Source organism: Anopheles cruzii, chromosome 2 (assembly GCF_943734635.1).
Source record: "Anopheles cruzii chromosome 2, idAnoCruzAS_RS32_06, whole genome shotgun sequence".
Taxonomy (NCBI): domain Eukaryota; kingdom Metazoa; phylum Arthropoda; class Insecta; order Diptera; family Culicidae; genus Anopheles; species Anopheles cruzii.
In genome coordinates this window covers 35812799-35832053 of record NC_069144.1, presented here as the reverse complement: position 1 = coordinate 35832053, position 19255 = coordinate 35812799, and the positions used below count along the sequence as shown (strand labels likewise).

Below are 19255 nucleotides of genomic sequence, written 5' to 3'. Positions count from 1 at the left end.
CAGGCACACGCATTAGAAATCCCTGCCAATAAGGCTAACAACCGGACATGATGCTCATAGTCTTGACATAACTTCCAGCGCTTCGAAGATTTTGCATCAATGATAGTCGTCAACGGTACACAGATTGTGACGACATTCTTTGCCATCAGTGGCCTGCTTCTGGTAGTTTTCTTCATGCAAAAAGTGGAAGAGACAAAGAAAAAGGTTGGAATTATCGAAATTTTCTTCATTTCATTGGCACGCTACATTCGGTAAGCACAACCGATCGACTTTGATCAACGGAAAACTCCACTTCAAAATGCTACTTTTGTTTCCTTATAGGTTGACTCCTGTTTACGCATTTGTAATCCTGTTCGAGGCAACTTGGGTAGTACGCCTTGGCGATGGGCCATTGTGGCGAAAAGGCTTCGAGACAGGCCGGACCTATTGTCGCGAGAACTGGTGGACGAATATGCTGTACATCAACAACTACTACAAGTCTGATCAGCCAGTAAGTAATGTGAATGGTTGATTTTAAAATTATCATAACGCTCTATTGTTCTTTATAGTGCATGCTTCACACATGGTACCTTGCAGCGGATTTCCATCTTTTTGTCTATGGTTTAGTGATGTGCTCACTGATCTTACGCTTCCCGAAGGCTCGGAACATGCTCATCGGCTTTATGTTGGTCATCTGTTACATACTTACAGCCGCCATCGTATACGTTAAGGAGTTCGATGCTATCCCGATATTTGCGCCTGAGTATGCCATTTCAACGTACTTTTGAAACAAAAACAGGGTTGTGTATTAAACCACATTTTTCGATTTCAGTCAAATCCGTTACTTCTTTTGGTATTGGGACGTGTACCTGTCGGCCTATGTACCTTCGCATATGTATTTGCTAAACTACACTTTCACCATTGGCAGTGCATTTTACTACATTCATTTAAAAAACAACAGAACTACCTACAGCTGGGTAAGCGAGAAACGCAAGCCACATCAAGTATCCGATACGTTAACCTGGTTCTCTCGTCAAACAGCTCGTCAAAGGTATCTGGCTCGTCAGCCTGGTGGTCATTCCGGGGATGTTTGCCGCTGGTTACTTCTTCTATCACTACAACTTCTCTATGCCCTCTCTCTGGGTGGCGTTGCTGTTCCCAGCAATACGCTTGATGTACGGAGTGGTTATCTTCTTCACAGGCGTAGGTTTATCGTTTGGGTTCGTAAAATTGGTGTCCAGATTCTCCAACATACCGTTCTTCACCATCATCGGAAGACTCACGTACAGTGCCTATTTGTGCCATTTGTGCCTTATCAAGATGTCACTGTTTAGCACCCGGAGTTTCTACCGCTACCAGATGATCGACATTGTAGGCAGCTTTTGGTTCTTCGCGAGCTCTCTTCGGGCGTACTGATAATTCAAATTATACATTTAATCTAATTCTAGGGAAATATTTGGGCAGCATCCTTCTTTCTGTCGTACCTGATCGCCTGGATGCTGTGTTTAGTGCTGGAATCTCCATTCATTGCCTTGCAGAAACAGCTATTCAAGCGGCACGTAAAATCCGATGAAATGACGCACTCAACGAGTAGCGGTGAACAGGGAACGGATACCAGTTACTTGGAGAAAAGTAACGAGGCGTACCCAATATCCGGCGTCGTTTTCAGTCAACGATTTTAACTTGAAAGCTACCATTAGTCAATGAAACGATGCCATCTTAAAGCTAATTACGCGGTAAAACAGTTATGAAAATAAAATCAAAGACTGTTTTAAACATTATTCGTGTAATCTGCTAAACCAAGCAATCCTTTTCTTAACCAATATGGCAATGTTTGATTATGTATGTCTCCGGAAAATGATTTTTTTAATCTGAGAAAAAACAGAATAGGGGAGATTAATACAAAGCTTGATACAAAGTCTCTGAAAAGTGATGACACAACATGATTACGATAACGTCGAATAATGTAAACAAAGCCCAGGATGTTGGGACACGATTTTTTTGTTCAATTGGAACACCATGTAAGTTTCAAGGTATCAAGTATAAAGAATTAGTTAATTACTTCTAACCTGATGACCTGATGTTTTTTGGTGTGTACTGTCGGCCACAGACGTAAATTAGGTATTTCTAGAAAATTCACGAACTTTTGTGAGTCTCTTGCGGTCAAGATTGATCCTGTATCAAAACAAAATTTAAATGTCTACCTATTGACCCTATTCGTTGCCTACAAGATTAACCGACTTGCGGGAATACAAAATGGTTTTGTTATTTGTTATTTGTTATTTATTAGAATCATCCTACGGGCCAGCAGGCTTAATAGGAGAATATATAAAATAAGGTACAAATTTCGCTTAAAGCTAAACATACTTGGACGTCACAGATTGTAGAATCACAAATCAGACGCAAACGCAACCGAACGAATATGCTGACGAAACACGCTTACAGATTGGTCAAAGTCGTAACAATGGTACACCTGATTGAACCTGGTTGACATGAAGTTTAAAGGGCTAAACTGCCCGAATCTGGTCGCCTGCGTTGGCACAGTCAGAAACGAGTAATTCCTTAGAACTCTCGACGGCGCAGAAATGTTGAGTAATGAGAGAAGCACCGGAGAGTCAATGTTGTGACTGATGAGGCTAGCCACAAACAACATTGAGCGATGGCCCGCCTATCATCGAGCCTCTCAAGGCCAAGGAGGAGGCAACGCGTACGATATGGTGGGAGTTGCCCTGACGCGCACCAATTAACTTTCCTTAAGGCAAATCTGGTAAACTTTTTCTGAATACGCTCGATTCGCTCACTCCAGCAGGCAGAGAACGGACACCAGACAACACTTGAATATTCGACAGTAGACCTAACTATACTGCAGTACAGTGCCTTAATACATTGGATATCGTGGAAATCGTTAGCGATTTTGAATAGCAGTCCTAGCTGCCTATTGGCCTGCGCAATGACGTGCTCGTAGTGTTCTATGAAGCTAAGTTTGTCGTCGAGTAGGATTCCCAGATCCCGAACACAGCTAGTGCGCTCAATTAATGCCCCGCGGATGCTGTATGCGTGCAGTAGAGGTTGGCGGGAGCGACTGAAGCTGATCGCATTGCACTTGGCGATGTTCAACTCCAGATGATTTAGTGCGCACCAGCTGGTGAACGAATCGAGATCAGCCTGGAGATCAGTGCAATCAGCGGGGTTTCTGATAATGGCGTAGAGTTTCACGTCGTCAGCGTACATAATAAATCTTGACTCGTGCAGCACGTATTGTAGGTCGTTGACAAACACAATGAATAGAAGAGGTCCAAGGTTACTCCCTTGCGGTACGCCGGAAGTGCCAGGAAAACATTTAGAGAAGCAGGATGATACCTTGACTTTGTATGTACGACCGGTTAGGAAGGAGCGTATCCACTGACTTAGAGCCGGGGAAAGTCCCAGTTTTGTTAGCTTCGCGATTAGGATGTCATGTGAGACACGATCAAAGGCCGCTTTCAAATCAGTATATACCGCGTCAATTTGCAGTCCCACGTCCATTGCGGTCTTGCATTTCGTCACAAATTCGGTGAGAGCGGATGTGGTGGATCTCTTGGGACTTGGGATCTTTTTGGACATACAATTTCTCGCATTCCTCTCTTAAGCATGCCGAAGAGAGTTTAATCAAATCTAAAGAGAAAGACTAAAGGAATAATTTATCCATTTACTTAATTAGACTTTAAAAGATGTAGTTATTGGCGAATATTTTCGTCGATTTTCAATCCAACGAAGATGATTGAAAATCGTTCGTTCAGTCGATGTTCAGCATACGTCCTAAACAGTGAACATGTTGATTCTAATTAATGTTCTAGTTTTCAACTTTGGCTTGCCGGGTCGACTAGTTTTTAATATACTACGGTCCACAACTTTGATAAGCAGTTTTACTAAGCTCATATCCAAGATATGCGTTATGATAGGAACATATTTTGAAGACGATTTAATATTAAACACTCAAAGTTTTATAAGCTAACTTGCCTACGCATCTGTGATGTGCCTAAATGTATTTCAAAACGAGTTTACTAGATCGTTTTCGAACATTACATATAAGTCCGTTTCGAAGCAAGTAGCAATCAAGTTTGATCATGATCTGTAATCTAAGCAATATACAGATTATTTAACAACATCCGGCCGATCATTGTCAAAACGAACCGAAAGAGGCCAAATAATCAGAAGCACATACACACATAAACACACGCTTGACCGGTGGGTCAATGCTTGCACGTGCTTCCGTTCACCTGGAACCGTCGATAGTCACCGTAAAATATAGCTAAGTGCACATCTTTCGGAAGATCGTCTGTCTGTTTCCTGCGTTTTCACCTTGTTTACCAAAACTGTGTTTCAGTGTTGGACTACAATAAACTGACTGACGAGCATTGAGTCGGCTGGTCAAAAATTACGGCAGTCACAATAAAACGCAGCCGAGTTGTAAGTTTTCCTTTCACCACAAGCAACACGACTGAAATTGCGAATACCGTAACGAGTACTCCCTTGAAAGTAGGGAAAACCCACAAGAAGCGCCGAAGGTAAGGATCGTTTTCTTCTGCTGGTCACTAGTTTGAGCTCCATCAGTAACGCGCCCGACACGCCAGACGGCTTGTGGCTGTTTCTCGAAAAAGACGTATCCGATCCGATGAAGTTCCAGCTACTTGTGGTGATAGTGTTGTGCACAATCTCGGTGCAGTGTCGGCATCAGCCGAATAGTAAGTTAAGCTTTCGGGTAGAGGCCACCAAAAAGTGATCGTAAAATCTTTTTTTGGGCCCACCTTGTGGCCTTGCCAAAAAGTACGATTCCCTTCCAAAATTGGCCTTTTCCGTTGCAGTGACCGAGTACAAGCTGATGCCGCGAGTGTTTCAGTTCGACGATTACGACGATTGTTTGAACGATGATCCCACCGTTCCCGGAGTGTACTGCATGGTGAAGGCGGTGGTGCATCCCAACCAGTCGTCCCGCGTATGGAGAGTGATCGAAGAGTATTCTCGCAATTGGAAGCAACATCTGAACCACGCGCATCTTGATCGAGGGATCTGCGTGCAGAACTGTGCCCTCAAACTGGCATCGCTCGACAAGACCATAGATCTCGCAAAGCTTGTGGTGCCGAAATTTGAAATAGACTTTCCGGTAATTTTGCGTCTAATGTGTGGTGGATATTGACATTAACAATGTTTGCCTTCGCAAAAAGATAACTTTTAACAGTGATAAGTTTTAAAATGGAAAATGGAAGTGAAAGAGTGGAGAGAGCGAACTACTTTCATTTTTAAATTTATCTTCAAGGCCACAATCAGGTTCAAGGTTGCACTTTGTTTGGAATGCTTGGAAGAGAAGACTGAGTTTGCTCACTTGCACTTGAAGGAGAAGCAGTCGCTGTTTTTAGTTTAGCTTATGCTAATGTTATGTTCTTACGTCCTAGTATATCATGAAAAATGGCACATTTCGTGATGTAGACGAGTATAGACGCAACTACTCGACGATGCTGGCCCAATGTATCAACTACGACCTAATGCTGCAACATGGCCTACGGGCATACACCGAGATCGAGTACTGCGATAGCAACACGAGATCCTACCCAATTGGTAAATTCTTTATAATGCTAAGATTAGAGAACACTTAACAATCGCAATGATCGTTGCAGATAGTTTAGAAATCGCTTTCTTAGTTGTGCTCGCCACCCTCTTGACGATCGTCTTTGTCTCAAGCTGGTACGACCATCGTTGCAAAACGCAGCATGGATTGGATCATTACAAAACAGATCTTACTAGCAAAGGTGAAGTATTGATTACTAATTATTGGATGGATTGGATCATGTTGACGGGTTTTAATTAAATACTTTTGTATTGCTTGCTCTAGTTTCCATGGCATTTGTATCGTTTTCGATCATTCGCAACTGGTACCGTCTCACATCCCGAGGCAATGATTCACTGAGTCACTCCATTCGGTATATTCATGCGGTAAGGTTTATGATATTCATGATGATAAACATGGGCCACAACATCTTATACGCCCAACCACGCACGGCGATGGTCATCGAAAGGGTAAGATAAAATAGTTTATAAGCTCTCTTGACCAGGCTGTACAGTTACATAACCATTTACGGTAGAAATACGATGAACTCGATTCCATGGTGATTGCCAACGGATCCCACGTAGTGACGACGTTCTTCTTCATCGGGGCGTTAATGTTGGTGCTGTCACTGGTATCCAAATTGGAAGAAACCGGCAAGAAACTTGGAATCATTGAAATCATAATGATATCCATTGCGCGCTACATACGGTAAGCACGGATTGCGCGCACCCTCCGGGAATAAAGACCAGAACCCAAGAACATGAATCTGATCACTTCTTCCTATAGCCTAACTCCCGTCTACGCTTTTATGATGATGTTGGAAGCCACGTGGTTGGTACGCTATCTGGATGGGCCTCTCTGGCGCAAGGGATTTGAAACCTCGCGTACCTACTGTCGCCGACATTGGTGGGCTAATCTCTTGTACATCAACAACTACTACGCGACTGACGAGCCTGTAAGTTGGGAACTAAATTGTCGGAAAATTCTCCAAAGTAAGAGTCTTTCTCACTCGCAGTGCATGCAACAATCGTGGTATTTGGCGGCTGACTTCCACATGTTCGTCTACGGTTTGGTGGTGTGTGTCATTGTTTTGCGATTTCCCAAATTGCGGACGTACATTCTCTCCTTTCTGCTGTTGGTATGGTCTATGGCAGCAGCCATTTTAGTGTACATTAACGGATACGAAGCGGTGACGGTTCTACCTCCACAGTGAGTAATCGACAAAGTAATCTAAATATTTTAATATGTTTAATGGGAGCTCCCGCTGCATCGCCCTACAGACCTCTGAGATTCTTTTTCTGGTACTGGGGTATGTACCAGGATACATACTTGCCAACCCATATGAATCTGGTCAACTACACGGCGGCGATTATGGGTGCGTTCTACGTTCTACATCTGAAGAAAACGAACTTCAAAGTACCAAAGGTAAGCTTGCCGCCTTCATCAACATCCTCATGTTCCGTCCAACGTTCCCTACATGGCTGATTCGCTTCGTTACAGATCTTCGCATTGCTGTGGATTCTTGGCGTGTTGGCAATGCCCGCCTATTTCATTTCTGGATACTTCATTTACAGCAACATTTTTGAAACACCGGCAGTCTGGATGGCACTATTGTACCCACTGGGGCGTATATTCTACACAGTTCTGATGGTTTTGTTCACTGTCGGTTTCTTCTTCCGTGCGAGCAAATTCGTGCTCCGTTTGCTTAACATCCACTTCTTCGGCGTTCTTGGACGCTTGACGTACTGTGCGTACCTGTGTCACTTGTTCATTACGAGGGCAGCATCCTTCGGCACGAGGCGTTCGGTTAATATTGGTGTTTTTGAGATGGTAAGCCATAAAACAGTGGCGCAATGCGCAATGCTGTATCAACGGTAACGATAGTACGGAAACATTAATCAATTCTGGCCAAAATTTTCGGAATTTTCAGAACACAACCAGTTGGTCGACCTTGGTAATGTCCTACGTACTCGGTTGGGTGCTTTGCTTGACACTAGAGTCTCCGTTCCTTGCCCTTCAGAAGCTACTCTTTGAGAGTCTAAACGGGAAACGCCCTCGTGTTGAAAGTGTCCAGAAGTAGTCTTAGCCCGTATGGTTTGTTCTAGGCTGCTAAATAAAATTGCACACCATTTGACGGGTTCCAGGTCTGAGTCAGTAGAAGTTAGGGAACTCGTAGAATTTACATGCGTTATATACCAAATTTAGTTACATTTTAAAAGCATTAAAGCATTAATCAGTTAGTGTAAAATAAATTACGTCAATTAGTGGCCTTCAAATGCTCAATAGTTGTTGTTCCATATCGTCGCAATTACACCTCAATTACAAACCTCAATTAAAACAATGTAAGTGTCAAATCAAACGAACATAGGAGGCAGTAACAGAATAGAACTGGTCCAGTCAACGTCAAATGATTTTGGGCAATCCATTTATAATCGCTTATTTGTAACATTAATCAGCCACTTAACTATTACTAATCATACCTCTATAAGGTTCCACATGACGTACAACGTGCTGGGCATGACACACACTTGAATGATCGTTCTGAGACGATAAATTGGACCTCCTGACCGCACCGTGGAAAAGTAAACACAATTTTTAAAACAGTTTCCTTGAAATATACCCTATTCAATGAACTATTGGAAACGTATTGTTGTGTTTTTTTTTAAACACCCATTGAAAATATATCGAAATCGTTGAGAAAAAGAACTTCCCGACAAAGAAATCCGAAAACGTTTAGGAAAACGACATAAAAATAAAACATAAAACATAAAAACAAAAGAATGTTTGACATCGTTACTAATCAAACATTTGCAAGTTAGTGTTGAACAGTCTTTTGTTGGTTGGTCAACCACACAGTCAATACGTAGTGCTGCTTTTTTCCAATAGTCAGGTGTATGATAATAATAATAATGGTGTGTAATAATCGTTTCATTCCATAATCTAGGAAATGCGAACCGTGAACCAGGAAGATCTCTCAAACTGTTGGGAATCCATCGTGAGCTTAGTGTTCAGCGTCAGTTTCTATCTGAAAAACATTGGCAACATTTTTAAACACGTAATATGGTACAATAACACTTTGTAAAGATCCAATGGGAACCAGGCCACCTTTTTCAAAGTATTGGAAGACACCAAAAAGAGAGCGTACGACAATGGACAGTTGCATAAACTCTAGAACTTGGATTCCTCTTCAAATGAGATTAATGGACATTTCGATTTATGTATGTCAGTCTCGCCCAGAAAACGTAACTTGAAGAACAGGTTGTGGAACAGATTATAAATCTCTTTATTTGTTTTGTAACTTAATGATCTTCAGATCGATCATAATCTTTGTCGATCATCCTCGTCAGACGAGATGAATTGTGAATGTTACGATTTCAATTGAGATGACCAACTTCAACCAATCATCATCATTACCGTCATCTTCTTCTTCTTTCGAATTACCGTCGTCAAACTTTTCCAGAGCAAAGCTGGAAGCAGTAATTAAAAAAAAGTTCAGACATGGAAAGTTAAATCATGTTTGGTGGATGGAGTCTCTCGGAAAGAGAGTCGCACATGGTTCCGTCCACAACGTATTCGCTTCCCAAAGAACAATAAAATAATCCACGGTTCTCAAGAAAGTTACCAATTATAATACGACTTTCAAAACCACAAATTATCACATGCACAGACGATTGATTCGTATCTGCAGCCTTCTGTAGGATTTTGGATACAACTAAAAACAGGTAATGCAAGGGCAGTGCTTGTTGCGCACCAGCCTACCGTGTCTCTAGAACATAAAACAAGTAACTTTTACTTTCACTACTGCTCAAAAACGTCGCAAAACAACAGTGGCTGGCGGTGCCTAAAGTGAATTTTTGAATGCCAGATTGACTGCGGCAGTGCATCGGAGAAGACGTGTAAGGCATCATGATGTCGATCATGAAAGTTGTGTTAAACGTGCTTGTATGCACCAGTGCAGTTGTGCAGTGCAAACAACACCTCAATAGTGAGCACAAGCATTCGTGCCTTTTTGCCAAAATTGGTTGAAATTGTTAATCGTTGCAGTGACCGAGTACAAGCTGATGCCTCGGGTGTTTCAGTTCGACGATTACGACGATTGTTTGAACGATGATCCCACCGTTCCCGGAGTGTACTGCATGGTGAAGGCGGTGGTGCATCCCAACCAGTCGTCCCGCGTTTGGAGAGTGATCGAAGAGTATTCTCGCAATTGGAAACAACATCTGAACCACGCGCATCTTGATCGAGGGATCTGCGTGCAGAACTGTGCCCTCAAACTGGCATCGCTCGACAAGACCATAGATCTCGCAAAGCTTGTGGTGCCGAAATTTGAAATAGATTTTCCGGTAAGCGGCTAACGTGTTTTGGCAGACCATAATTTAAATGGCTGAGGATTAGTAATTGAAAGATTTATTGAACGGACTAGATCCTCAAATTACACATAGTTATTGAAACAAATCAGTTCGAAAACTCAATCGATTACTTTAAGAATGACAATGCAACAGGCAAACCAGTTAAGAATCAAATTTTAAAATTAGATCGAATACTAGAGTATTAGATATTAGATGGAACTCAGAAACTTCAATTCCATATTGTTGTCTTGTTTGTCGAACTATGTGTATGTAGATTTATTTAATAAGGAGATTGTTGGAAGTTTCATCATTAAAATCAACATGTTTGCTTTCCTTACCCTGATTATTACGCTTCGCAGTACGTCATTAAAAACGGTACCTTCCGTGATGTGGCCGAATATCAACGAAACTATTCGGAAGTTCTTTCCCAGTGCATCAACTATGATCTCATGCGGCAGTACGGGTTACGAGCATACACGGAGATCGAGTATTGCAATAGCAACACGCGGTCCTATCCGATTGGTAATCTCGATCGACGACTTGGGACCTGCGCGTATGATAACGAATAAACAACATTAAAAGCTCACCAACATGATGCCATTTGCAGATAACCTGGAAATAGCGTTCTTGGCCTTGCTAGCTTCTCTGCTAGTAATAGTGGTAATCTCGAGTTGGTATGATCACCGTTGTAATAAGCTTCGCCAATTGATGCATTACAAACAAGAACTCTCTACGAAAGGTAAAACACACAAGGTGGAAATGTGAACTGACACTACAATTTTTGGCCGAAAACTTAAACTGCCTTTGGCTTTCCAGTGTCCATGATGGTTGTATCGTTCTCGATCGTTCGTAACTGGTACCGTCTCACATCGAGGAGCGATGATTCCTTTAGCCATTCGATGCGTCACATAAACACGTTGAGGTTTTTGATTTTCTCCATCATCAACATGGGCCACAACATTCTTTACGCACAACCACGAACCGCAATGGTTATTGAACGGGTGAGTGTTTGCAAAAATATGACTACCATAAAAACACAAAATACATCATAGACTCGTGGCCGTTTCTAGAAATACAGTGAAATTATGTCGATGATCATCGCAAACGGTTCGCATATCGTCACTACCTTTTTCGTGATCAGTGCGCTGATGGTTTTCCTTTCCTTGGTACCGAAGTTGGAAAAGACAGACAGAAAACTAGGAATCGTGGATATCGTAATGATGTCGGTTGAGCGCTATATTCGGTAGGTAAGCACAGTGCGCAATCAAGGACAACCACTGAATGCAACTTTTCTCTGTTTAGCTTAACCCCTGCCTATGCCTTCGTGTTGCTCTTGGAAGCCACTTGGGTTGCGCGCTATCTAGGTGGACCCCTTTGGCGGAAGGGATTCGAAACATCCAGGACCTACTGTCGTCGGCATTGGTGGGCCAATCTCTTGTACATCAACAACTACTACGCGACAGATGAGCCAGTAACTTTCTTTTTCCCGCACGAACTGACAACCATGGAAAAACATCGTGAGCATACTCTTTTTTTGTGTTTTTCAGTGCATGCAACACACGTGGTATTTGGCCGCTGACTTCCACATGTTCGTCTACGGTTTGGTGGTGTGTGCCATTGTTTTGCGATATCCCAAACTGCGGAAATACATTCTTTCATTCCTTTTGCTGATATGTTCTATGGTAGCAGCAGCTTTAGTATACATGAACGGATATGAAGCGGTGACGGTTCTACCTCCAGAGTAAGTGCCACAATGCTGCGAGCCAGTTATTTGAATATATTTAAAATACGAGCTCGCTCAATGTCTCCTGACAGGCCTCTGAGGTTCTTTTTCTGGTACTGGGACATGTACCACGAAACATACCTGCCCACACACATGAACCTGGTCAACTACACCACAGCGATTATGGGTTCGTTCTACATCCTTCATCTGCATAAAAAAAAGTTTCACCCCACAAAGGTATGTTAAACCCAGAGCCACATATCGGCCTAACTGCACGTACTGTACGTCACTTCCTGTTATCGGTTCGTGGTAGATGTTTTCGATGCTGTGGATTCTCGGTTTCTGCGCCATACCTGGCTCGTTCATTGCGGGGTACTTAATCTACAGCAACGTTTTCCACAAACCTTCCATCTGGATGGCCGTGTACTTCCCGCTGGGTCGCATATTCTACACGCTGCTCCTGCTGCTGTTCATAATCGGCTGCACGTTTCGCACCATAGAACCGATCGCACGACTACTTAATATTCACATTTTTGGTATCCTTGGGCGCCTGTCCTACTGTGCATATTTGGGCCACTTTTTCATAACCCGAGCCTTCTGGTTCAACAGCAGTCGGTTCACAGACCTGGGCATCGTAGAAATGGTAATATGTCATGCCAGGATATTCAGATTGCGAACCACTGAATTCTCTTTCTTCTTCTCTCCTTTCTTCTCCCTAGACCGCTTCATGTTTGTCAACCCTGCTGATGTCGTACTGTTTTGCAGCCTTCCTGTCCTTGGTGCTTGAATCACCATTCCTTGCACTTCGCAAAATAATATTTGAAGGATTACATGGAAAATTCAAAACCTCGGCAATCGCTAAAGGTAGAATGCAGGCCACTACAGAAAGCGTGTATAGTACAACCAGCATTAAGTTGTGATAAAGCAAATGAAACGTATCGAACTATTGAAGCCCATCGTGATTGAGAGATTGAGAGTGCGTTCAAGAAACGAATTTGAACGCTTCTACATGGTTTCGGTCTTTCCGCGAAATAACCATTTACAAGGACGACGCACCGAGCTAATAAACATGCAAAGCTGGTACGGTCGCAAAGCTGATACCGTACATTAAATGTGGTAGCCGAAACCTCAATTGCGCATTGCGGAAGAGTGCAATTTTGAGGTACGTACAGTACGGTTCAACCGAAGCGTACTTGGGCCATGAAGCAAACGTTCGATTGTGATTGGTCATGAGGAAAGTTAATCAATCTTATGGCATGGTCACTAAGCATTAGTAAGCAGTTGCCCTTCGAAACTTTTTCCTCATCTCACACCTAGGTGCTTGGACACTATTTAGGTTTAGGTTCAAAAAAGGAAATCATTTACATTATCACTTCTCAGCTGTAATGTAAATTTCCTCGAAGAAATAGTATCACAAAATCATTAAAAAAACGGTTCAACATTCATTCAACATTCTAGCTCATCGTGTTCACTTGGCACATAATGATTCAAAACACAAGAAGCACCAAAGACACTGGGCTACGAAAGATATGGTCGTTAACAGTTTCAAAATTACCCTATTTCAGTCCGACCAAACCTTCAGGTACAATCTCATTGGATACGAAAACAAACCTAACCTTCGTCGCGATGCAGTGCTACGGCGATCTGCACTGCGTTTTAGCAAACGACTTTTAATCAGCGAGAAACTTCGCCATCATAAGGTCAGAGTAAGCGATGCAAAGGAAACACTACAGTCTTATTCGTCTTATCGGTGTTATTTTCTGTTTCGTTGATGAAGTTTACAATAGAACAAAAATAGGAAAAGTGAGTGATAAAAATAAATTCTGTAAAGCCCTAGAAAGGTTAAAAAGGTAGGTAAAATAAAATACATTTGAACACATATTTGCCTAGTGCCTAATGTCAAATATCCAGTAATATAGCCCCCGTTGATAGAGCTCCCCGGTAGCTCCTCACACGCAGCTGACCATAAGATCGATTCGCGACACTAGGATTGTCGCGGGACCGCGGGGCCAACAACCCGGCGTGTAAAAAAAAACACATTTTTACAGAAAGCAATAAAAGATTTACATTGTCTCTGTTACAGGCAAAACCGCTCGGTAGTTGTCGTGCCGAATAAGAAGATGAACTAATATTTTCCAGCGTTTTTAATTTAATAAAGTATTCAACTAAACTTCAAGTAGCACAAGCACTTTGCCAAGAATTTAAAAATGTCACTCCTATACCCTTTTTCTGTAAAAAAAACGCCTATTCTATTTTGGGAACAATTGCTTACGGAGTTGAATTGTTTTCGCTTCTATCGCCACAAGCATGGAACAAATAAATTAAAGAAACTACAGTCTGAGACTACGTAATTGCTCTCTGTAATGATGAGGATGAAGGGGCTGGGCCAGGAGAAAAAAAGCACGTGGAAAGATAATTTGTATTCCAGCTACACCACTACCGCGAAGCTCCAAACAACCACTTGGTCAGGATTAATGCTAAACAAAGGTGGAAAAACTCCTTAGAAAAACACTACAAAATGGAGCGAGCGTAACGTGAGCGTTTCGACTTTACTCAGCGCGTGAGTCATTCGGAAAATCGATATCAGTAAATAGCTTATGCTCGGTTTAAACCTGCCGAGGTCACGTTTCCTACCACGCCCGGCAGTTCGCCCCACTTTTGATGAGACGGATGCACACGCAAACTCGCGAATTGTAAACTGTTGGATGATAAACGTAATACAACACCCTTAAACATTAGAGCAAGGCTAACAAGCGAGTGCAAATATGGCTCTAAGGACCACAATGGTGTGGACTGACACTGAGGTCGATAGGGCTGAGAAATGCTCTCCTCTGTTGTTTTGCGAAATTCCATTTGCTGTAAGGGGTGAGCATTGGCCCAAGAAAGAAGCATCACCTCATGAAAAATGCAGAATTTAATCTTCGGTCTCCCTTAAGTCGACGAGGTCTTGTACCCGCTTATTATGCATGCCAGGACTATTCAGGACCATTTCAAACACCTGTTTCATACGAGTTCTCTTTTGCTATAGCAATTAGGGTAGGTTGAGCTTGGTAAGTTTATTTGGTTAAGAAATAAGGTTTTCTTTTTATTCAGCAACTGTTGGGTACCATACTTCGCTGGCAATGAACACTGGTAACAAAGATAATGTATTGGTACCTAAACCAGGCATTGCTTCCTTCCGAACCTCATTCCTCATTAAATTGTTTCGAAGCAATAAAAGCGACCTCAATTAAAGGCAAACTGTAGCAAACTTTCATCGCCGTTTCCTCCGATGACGGCCAAAGTGCTGCCGCTTTTTCTCTGCTGAAAATTCACACCTCTTAACGAATCCAAACCCGTCGCACTTGGTTTACTCGTTTCGCTCATTTCAGAAAGGGTTCCATTCAGGAAGAGTTGAATAATTGATCAAAATGCAATGCCTAAAGCAAAGTTATTCATTGCTCCAGACCTTCGCCAAGTGGCATTAACAGGCCGACATAATCTTCGGCAGAAAGAAGCAACAAAAGCATCAAACAAAAAAATGAATTTGAACAAAAACACCCGATCAAAGCATTGCCCTCCTTTATGGTTCAGAGTACGTATGAAGCTCAATTACTTTCTTTTCGTTACAGTTTTGCGGGGTTGGTCATGCTTTTATTTGCATAAGGCCGCTGGCCGAAAGATCGATCATTCTGACGGGGTACGTATATGGAAATTTCTGAGACTCTCACAAGTATTTTGGGCATGGCGCTGTAATTGATGACCTTTTTTCACCGCGCTTCTAGGGAAAAGACTAGTCATCGGTAAGACGAAAGCCGTCGGTGAGCACGGCTTAGCGCCAGATTTTCTTACATTAAAGCTTTCGATGATCGAGACCATCGTAAGAAAGTATTGGGGAAAAGCATATAGTGTTAAGAACAAACAGCTATATTGACTTAAATCAGATAGATTAAAGCAAAGTATCGGTTGCCAAATAAATAGTCTCAAAGCCGTTCTCTTTTCCCACGCAGCGCAACGATTGGTTTCTGCCAGTTTCGCACGGCTTGAAGCTAAAACACCGCAGCCGCAAAGGACTCTGGTCGTTACTAATTAGATCCTTTACGGAAGCTAACGTTTTATAGAAGCCACGATTGGGGCTTTGTTTCCCCTATGTTACGATCCCGATTGTTCGTTGGCTTCGTTACGTAGCGACCGTTATCGCCAATCAAGGGTTATGGAATGTCAAAGGCGATTCCAGTTCGACTATTTCACCGGAATTCCAATTTATTCCAATTCAAGCCTTCTCTTTCTATTACCCGCTGCAAAATATCACGTTGTTGCCTTGCCTTGCGATGCCTTGTAATAAGAATAATATTTCATACCGTACAGGAATGTTCTTTATCGACCGCACGGAACACCTACAAACTAAACCGTCGTAAACGATAGAGCAATTGGGAAACTATAAAAGTTCCGCAATTATGGTTACTACAGAAAGAATACAGGTAGCCAGTTAATTTGTTTAAGCGACGAGTACTTTAGTAACAAGTAATTGACAGTTGCTATTCATCTTGTTATGAGTCACAACAAATAAGGCCTAATCACTTACTATCCAGTCTTAGTTTCAAAAGCGAACCGCTCTCTTTTTCTCTAAAAAGCTTTTCTCCCATTCACTAAACGCACTTCAACTCTAGTGTACGCGAAGTACGGTCCTAGAACATGGTAACTTAAGAAACTCACGGTTTATGACCGATGACCAATGTGCAGAAAAGAAACGGCCAAAGATGCTTCCAGTGGCGACCGTCGGGTAATTAATCAATCTGACTCGCCACGATGTAGTGCCATCGAAGGCCAAGAATCCATACTCGCAGCTACCGTCGTCATCGGGAATACGGCAAAGTCAGAAAATTAGAACTGTTTTCTCCAAACCAACCACGAACCCGACGCGATTACGGGGCCATGACGTCGCGTTTAGCGATATAATGTGTTGTCCCAATCGCAATGAGTATCGTATTTTCCACGGGACGAATTGCTTTCACCGATAAACATTACAATCATTCATTTCACGTCGTGCTTCACTCACATCTCACATGCTCACAACTTCAGCCTATCAAAAAGGCGCTGGGTTATTAATTAGTAAATTGACTTTCTGTGCGCATACATGAGCGATCAGAATTAGTGTCCGTTCCGTTGCACTGCCACGCACGATAACGAAAACGATACCTTTAGCCGGAACGGAAACGGAATCATTGGTAAACCAGCAAAAACAAAACGCAACTATCCACGAAACTATCGCGCACCCAATTCTTGGCGAAGCCGAAGAACAACTGGAACAGGAAGCGGAACAACCTGCCGGCGAACCGGTGTCGAGCTAGTTCGCAACATCTTCGACAGGATACTATACATCGCTCGCTCACACACTAAAGACTCACTAGCGGGGCGCAATGCTCTCTGTCTCTATCATTCTGCTAGTGGCACGTTTACTCTTTGGCCAGCGAAACCCGAACGAATCCTTGCGAACGGTCACTTTGCCGGATGTCCGGGGCTTTGAGGACACACAGTGCGGCACGAAAGTTTTCAGACGATAAAAAGTTACCACTAACGTTAGTTGAATTGAAAAGCTACTAAAGACAACAATCCTTGCACTGCGTACATCTTTGAGCTGTACTATTCATCTTCTTTTATTGGGCACTTAAAAGAACGGTCTTCAAGCTTCGATCTCTAGCTCGGGAAAGTGTAATGATTTTGGCTTATTGTTGCATGGTTGACAAAAAATCAACATTGTTCGAAAAAAAGAGAAAAACCAAACTTTCATTCGTTTACTGAAGCAATTAAATGGGTCATAGTACTTGCTTATCGCACTGTACACAGCGGCAAAATTGTACCAAAGTATTGCAAAACGGCGTTTAAAATGTTAATGGGAAACACGAACACCAAACGCGTGCCTGTTCTTCCTTCGTATTAGTTTTTGTTTTCTGCTTAGGAAACTTGCCACCGACAAAGCTAAGTCAGCGAAGGAAAAAAGGGAAAAGCTAAATTGTGTCCCCAAATCAACTTAAAAAGGTTTCTTGCCTTTTCCTTTGCTACGATGCTTTTCTTATGTGTGTCTTTTCGAAGTCTTAGCAAGTAGATCGAATATGCGTACTAAGAGAAAGCTCCGGAACCAAAGTAAACGGAGCAAAAGAAAGTCCGTGGATTGGGACAGTTTGTAGTATGTGGAGTGCAAAATGCTGGTAGCAAAGCCGTTAACAACTGTCGCATATCCGGAAAAGTCCTTCCCGCAAAACACGCCTTCAAGTAGTTCGTGTGGGGCCGAATTTTCGAACAATTATGTACGAATACGACGATGTCAATTACCGTGCCGCAGTACTGTGCGTGAAAGTGAAATTAGCTCTGCGAATATGGAGAGGACTAACAAAAAGAAGGCAACATAACCAACAACAACAGGGCAGCTATTAAATATGTGCTTTACTACAATACGGCACCGGTGCTTTCAGCAAAAATAACAGAACTTCGGGTTCGTTAAATTTGGTATTAGTTTATGCTCATTAGCCAGAGTAAGTCAGCCACACTATGGAACCATTTATCTTTTACTTATCTACTTTTACGAAAACGTCGAGTCACAAGACTGCTTTAATATCAGCTACGATAGTGCTGATAGTGATGATAGACCTTTGTTTTTGCCGTTTATTACCTTAACTAAATTCAAATACGAGCTCCAGTTTCGAGTCACCATAACAGCACTGACTTATCCCCGTTGATCGGACACCAAGTGAAAGTTCCTTTGGTAACTTGGCTATTCATCATCATATGAACTATTGATCGTAGAGCGTTTTGCGCTAAAGTTCCACCGCCTTGAGCTTGGAGAAAAAATGTAGCCAAAACGGCGACTCGTCACGCAATCGTGAAGAAGGACCACTATTTTACAAAGGGGTGCCAACATAAAACGAAAGTACTGGGCTTCTGAAGCGAATAACTATATCCGACTGAATTTTCCGCTCGCGACTAGAATGGTGGCAAGCATTTAAAAAAAACGGAGGTCAACTGTCTTTTCTACTATGGTTTAATTTTTTAATATCTTGCTTTTCACGTTTGAAAACGTTCTTTTCTTATTTCTGTAATATTATTTTTTATTGAGAACGTGGTAAAATTTCCATTCCCCTGCTTTGGGTAATATCTATATTTCACGCTTCCAGCTATGCTTTGGAGTGCTTATCAATGATATTTACTTTTACATAACTCAAAATTGTTTCCAGAATAAAATAAAATTGCATTAACTGCTTTAAGGCATCATCAGCATGTTTGACAATATTGGTTGCATCACATTTAGTGGCCACATTAATTGAGTCTAAATCCTTACAAGTACCAGTGCAGCCCCCGTACGCATGGAAGCAATACTGTCCGTTATGAATATGAATCGTGGCGCAACAAGAGTTAGAGCTAGGACAGACGCTTGATTTCTCAGGACATCAGACGTAATGACGCAGATGTACCCCAGCCGGTGAATGTGGTAACTTTTGTTTGCGTAACATTATTACATTGCTATTGCCGTCAATAGTGGCATTGGAATAGGTTTTTCGAGGAAGCAAACGTGCAGAGCGATAGTGCGATATTTATAGTTAGTATTTTCCAGAATCATAAATTTGTCTGATAATTCTACAAACC

The 19255-nt window shown here is 42.3% G+C and overlaps 3 protein-coding genes across 3 annotated transcripts in view; all 3 read left to right on the top strand.

The window, feature by feature from the left end:
• LOC128278968 (nose resistant to fluoxetine protein 6-like) overlaps nucleotides 1-1661 on the top strand; it is a 17916-nt gene extending 16255 nt beyond the window's left edge. The window contains exons 2-7 of the mRNA XM_053017691.1: nucleotides 79-251; nucleotides 322-490; nucleotides 549-742; nucleotides 812-956; nucleotides 1021-1350; nucleotides 1428-1661. Coding sequence (XP_052873651.1) covers nucleotides 79-251; nucleotides 322-490; nucleotides 549-742; nucleotides 812-956; nucleotides 1021-1350; nucleotides 1428-1661 — 1245 coding nt within the window. The remainder of the gene's footprint in view (nucleotides 1-78; nucleotides 252-321; nucleotides 491-548; nucleotides 743-811; nucleotides 957-1020; nucleotides 1351-1427) is intronic.
• Nucleotides 1662-4633: 2972 nt separating this feature from the next.
• On the top strand, nucleotides 4634-10481 carry LOC128278967 (uncharacterized). The gene is made up of 11 exons (XM_053017689.1): nucleotides 4634-4703; nucleotides 4824-5122; nucleotides 5412-5574; nucleotides 5849-6033; nucleotides 6099-6271; nucleotides 6350-6518; nucleotides 6579-6772; nucleotides 6844-6988; nucleotides 7064-7190; nucleotides 9608-9906; nucleotides 10272-10481. Exons 1-11 carry the CDS (start codon nucleotides 4634-4636, stop codon nucleotides 10479-10481), a joined length of 2034 nt encoding a protein of 677 aa, XP_052873649.1.
• Nucleotides 10482-10736: 255 nt separating this feature from the next.
• LOC128278966 (nose resistant to fluoxetine protein 6-like) lies at nucleotides 10737-12555 on the top strand. Its single transcript, XM_053017688.1, has 8 exons — nucleotides 10737-10913; nucleotides 10983-11155; nucleotides 11215-11383; nucleotides 11460-11511; nucleotides 11599-11653; nucleotides 11728-11872; nucleotides 11949-12278; nucleotides 12355-12555. Exons 1-8 carry the CDS (start codon nucleotides 10737-10739, stop codon nucleotides 12553-12555), a joined length of 1302 nt encoding a protein of 433 aa, XP_052873648.1.
• Nucleotides 12556-19255: the final 6700 nt, after the last annotated feature.

Bases quoted from the DNA above. Each gene is read 5' to 3' on its own strand.
- LOC128278967 (XM_053017689.1), top strand. From the start codon at position 4,634: ATGAAGTTCCAGCTACTTGTGGTGATAGTGTTGTGCACAATCTCGGTG. The intron at 5,123-5,411 runs GTAATTTTGCGT...CTTACGTCCTAG, and splicing joins AATTTGAAATAGACTTTCCG to TATATCATGAAAAATGGCAC. The intron at 9,907-10,271 runs GTAAGCGGCTAA...TACGCTTCGCAG, and splicing joins AATTTGAAATAGATTTTCCG to TACGTCATTAAAAACGGTAC.
- LOC128278966 (XM_053017688.1), top strand. From the start codon at position 10,737: ATGGTTGTATCGTTCTCGATCGTTCGTAACTGGTACCGTCTCACATCG. The intron at 11,156-11,214 runs GTAGGTAAGCAC...TTCTCTGTTTAG, and splicing joins TCGGTTGAGCGCTATATTCG to CTTAACCCCTGCCTATGCCT. The intron at 12,279-12,354 runs GTAATATGTCAT...TCTTCTCCCTAG, and splicing joins ACCTGGGCATCGTAGAAATG to ACCGCTTCATGTTTGTCAAC.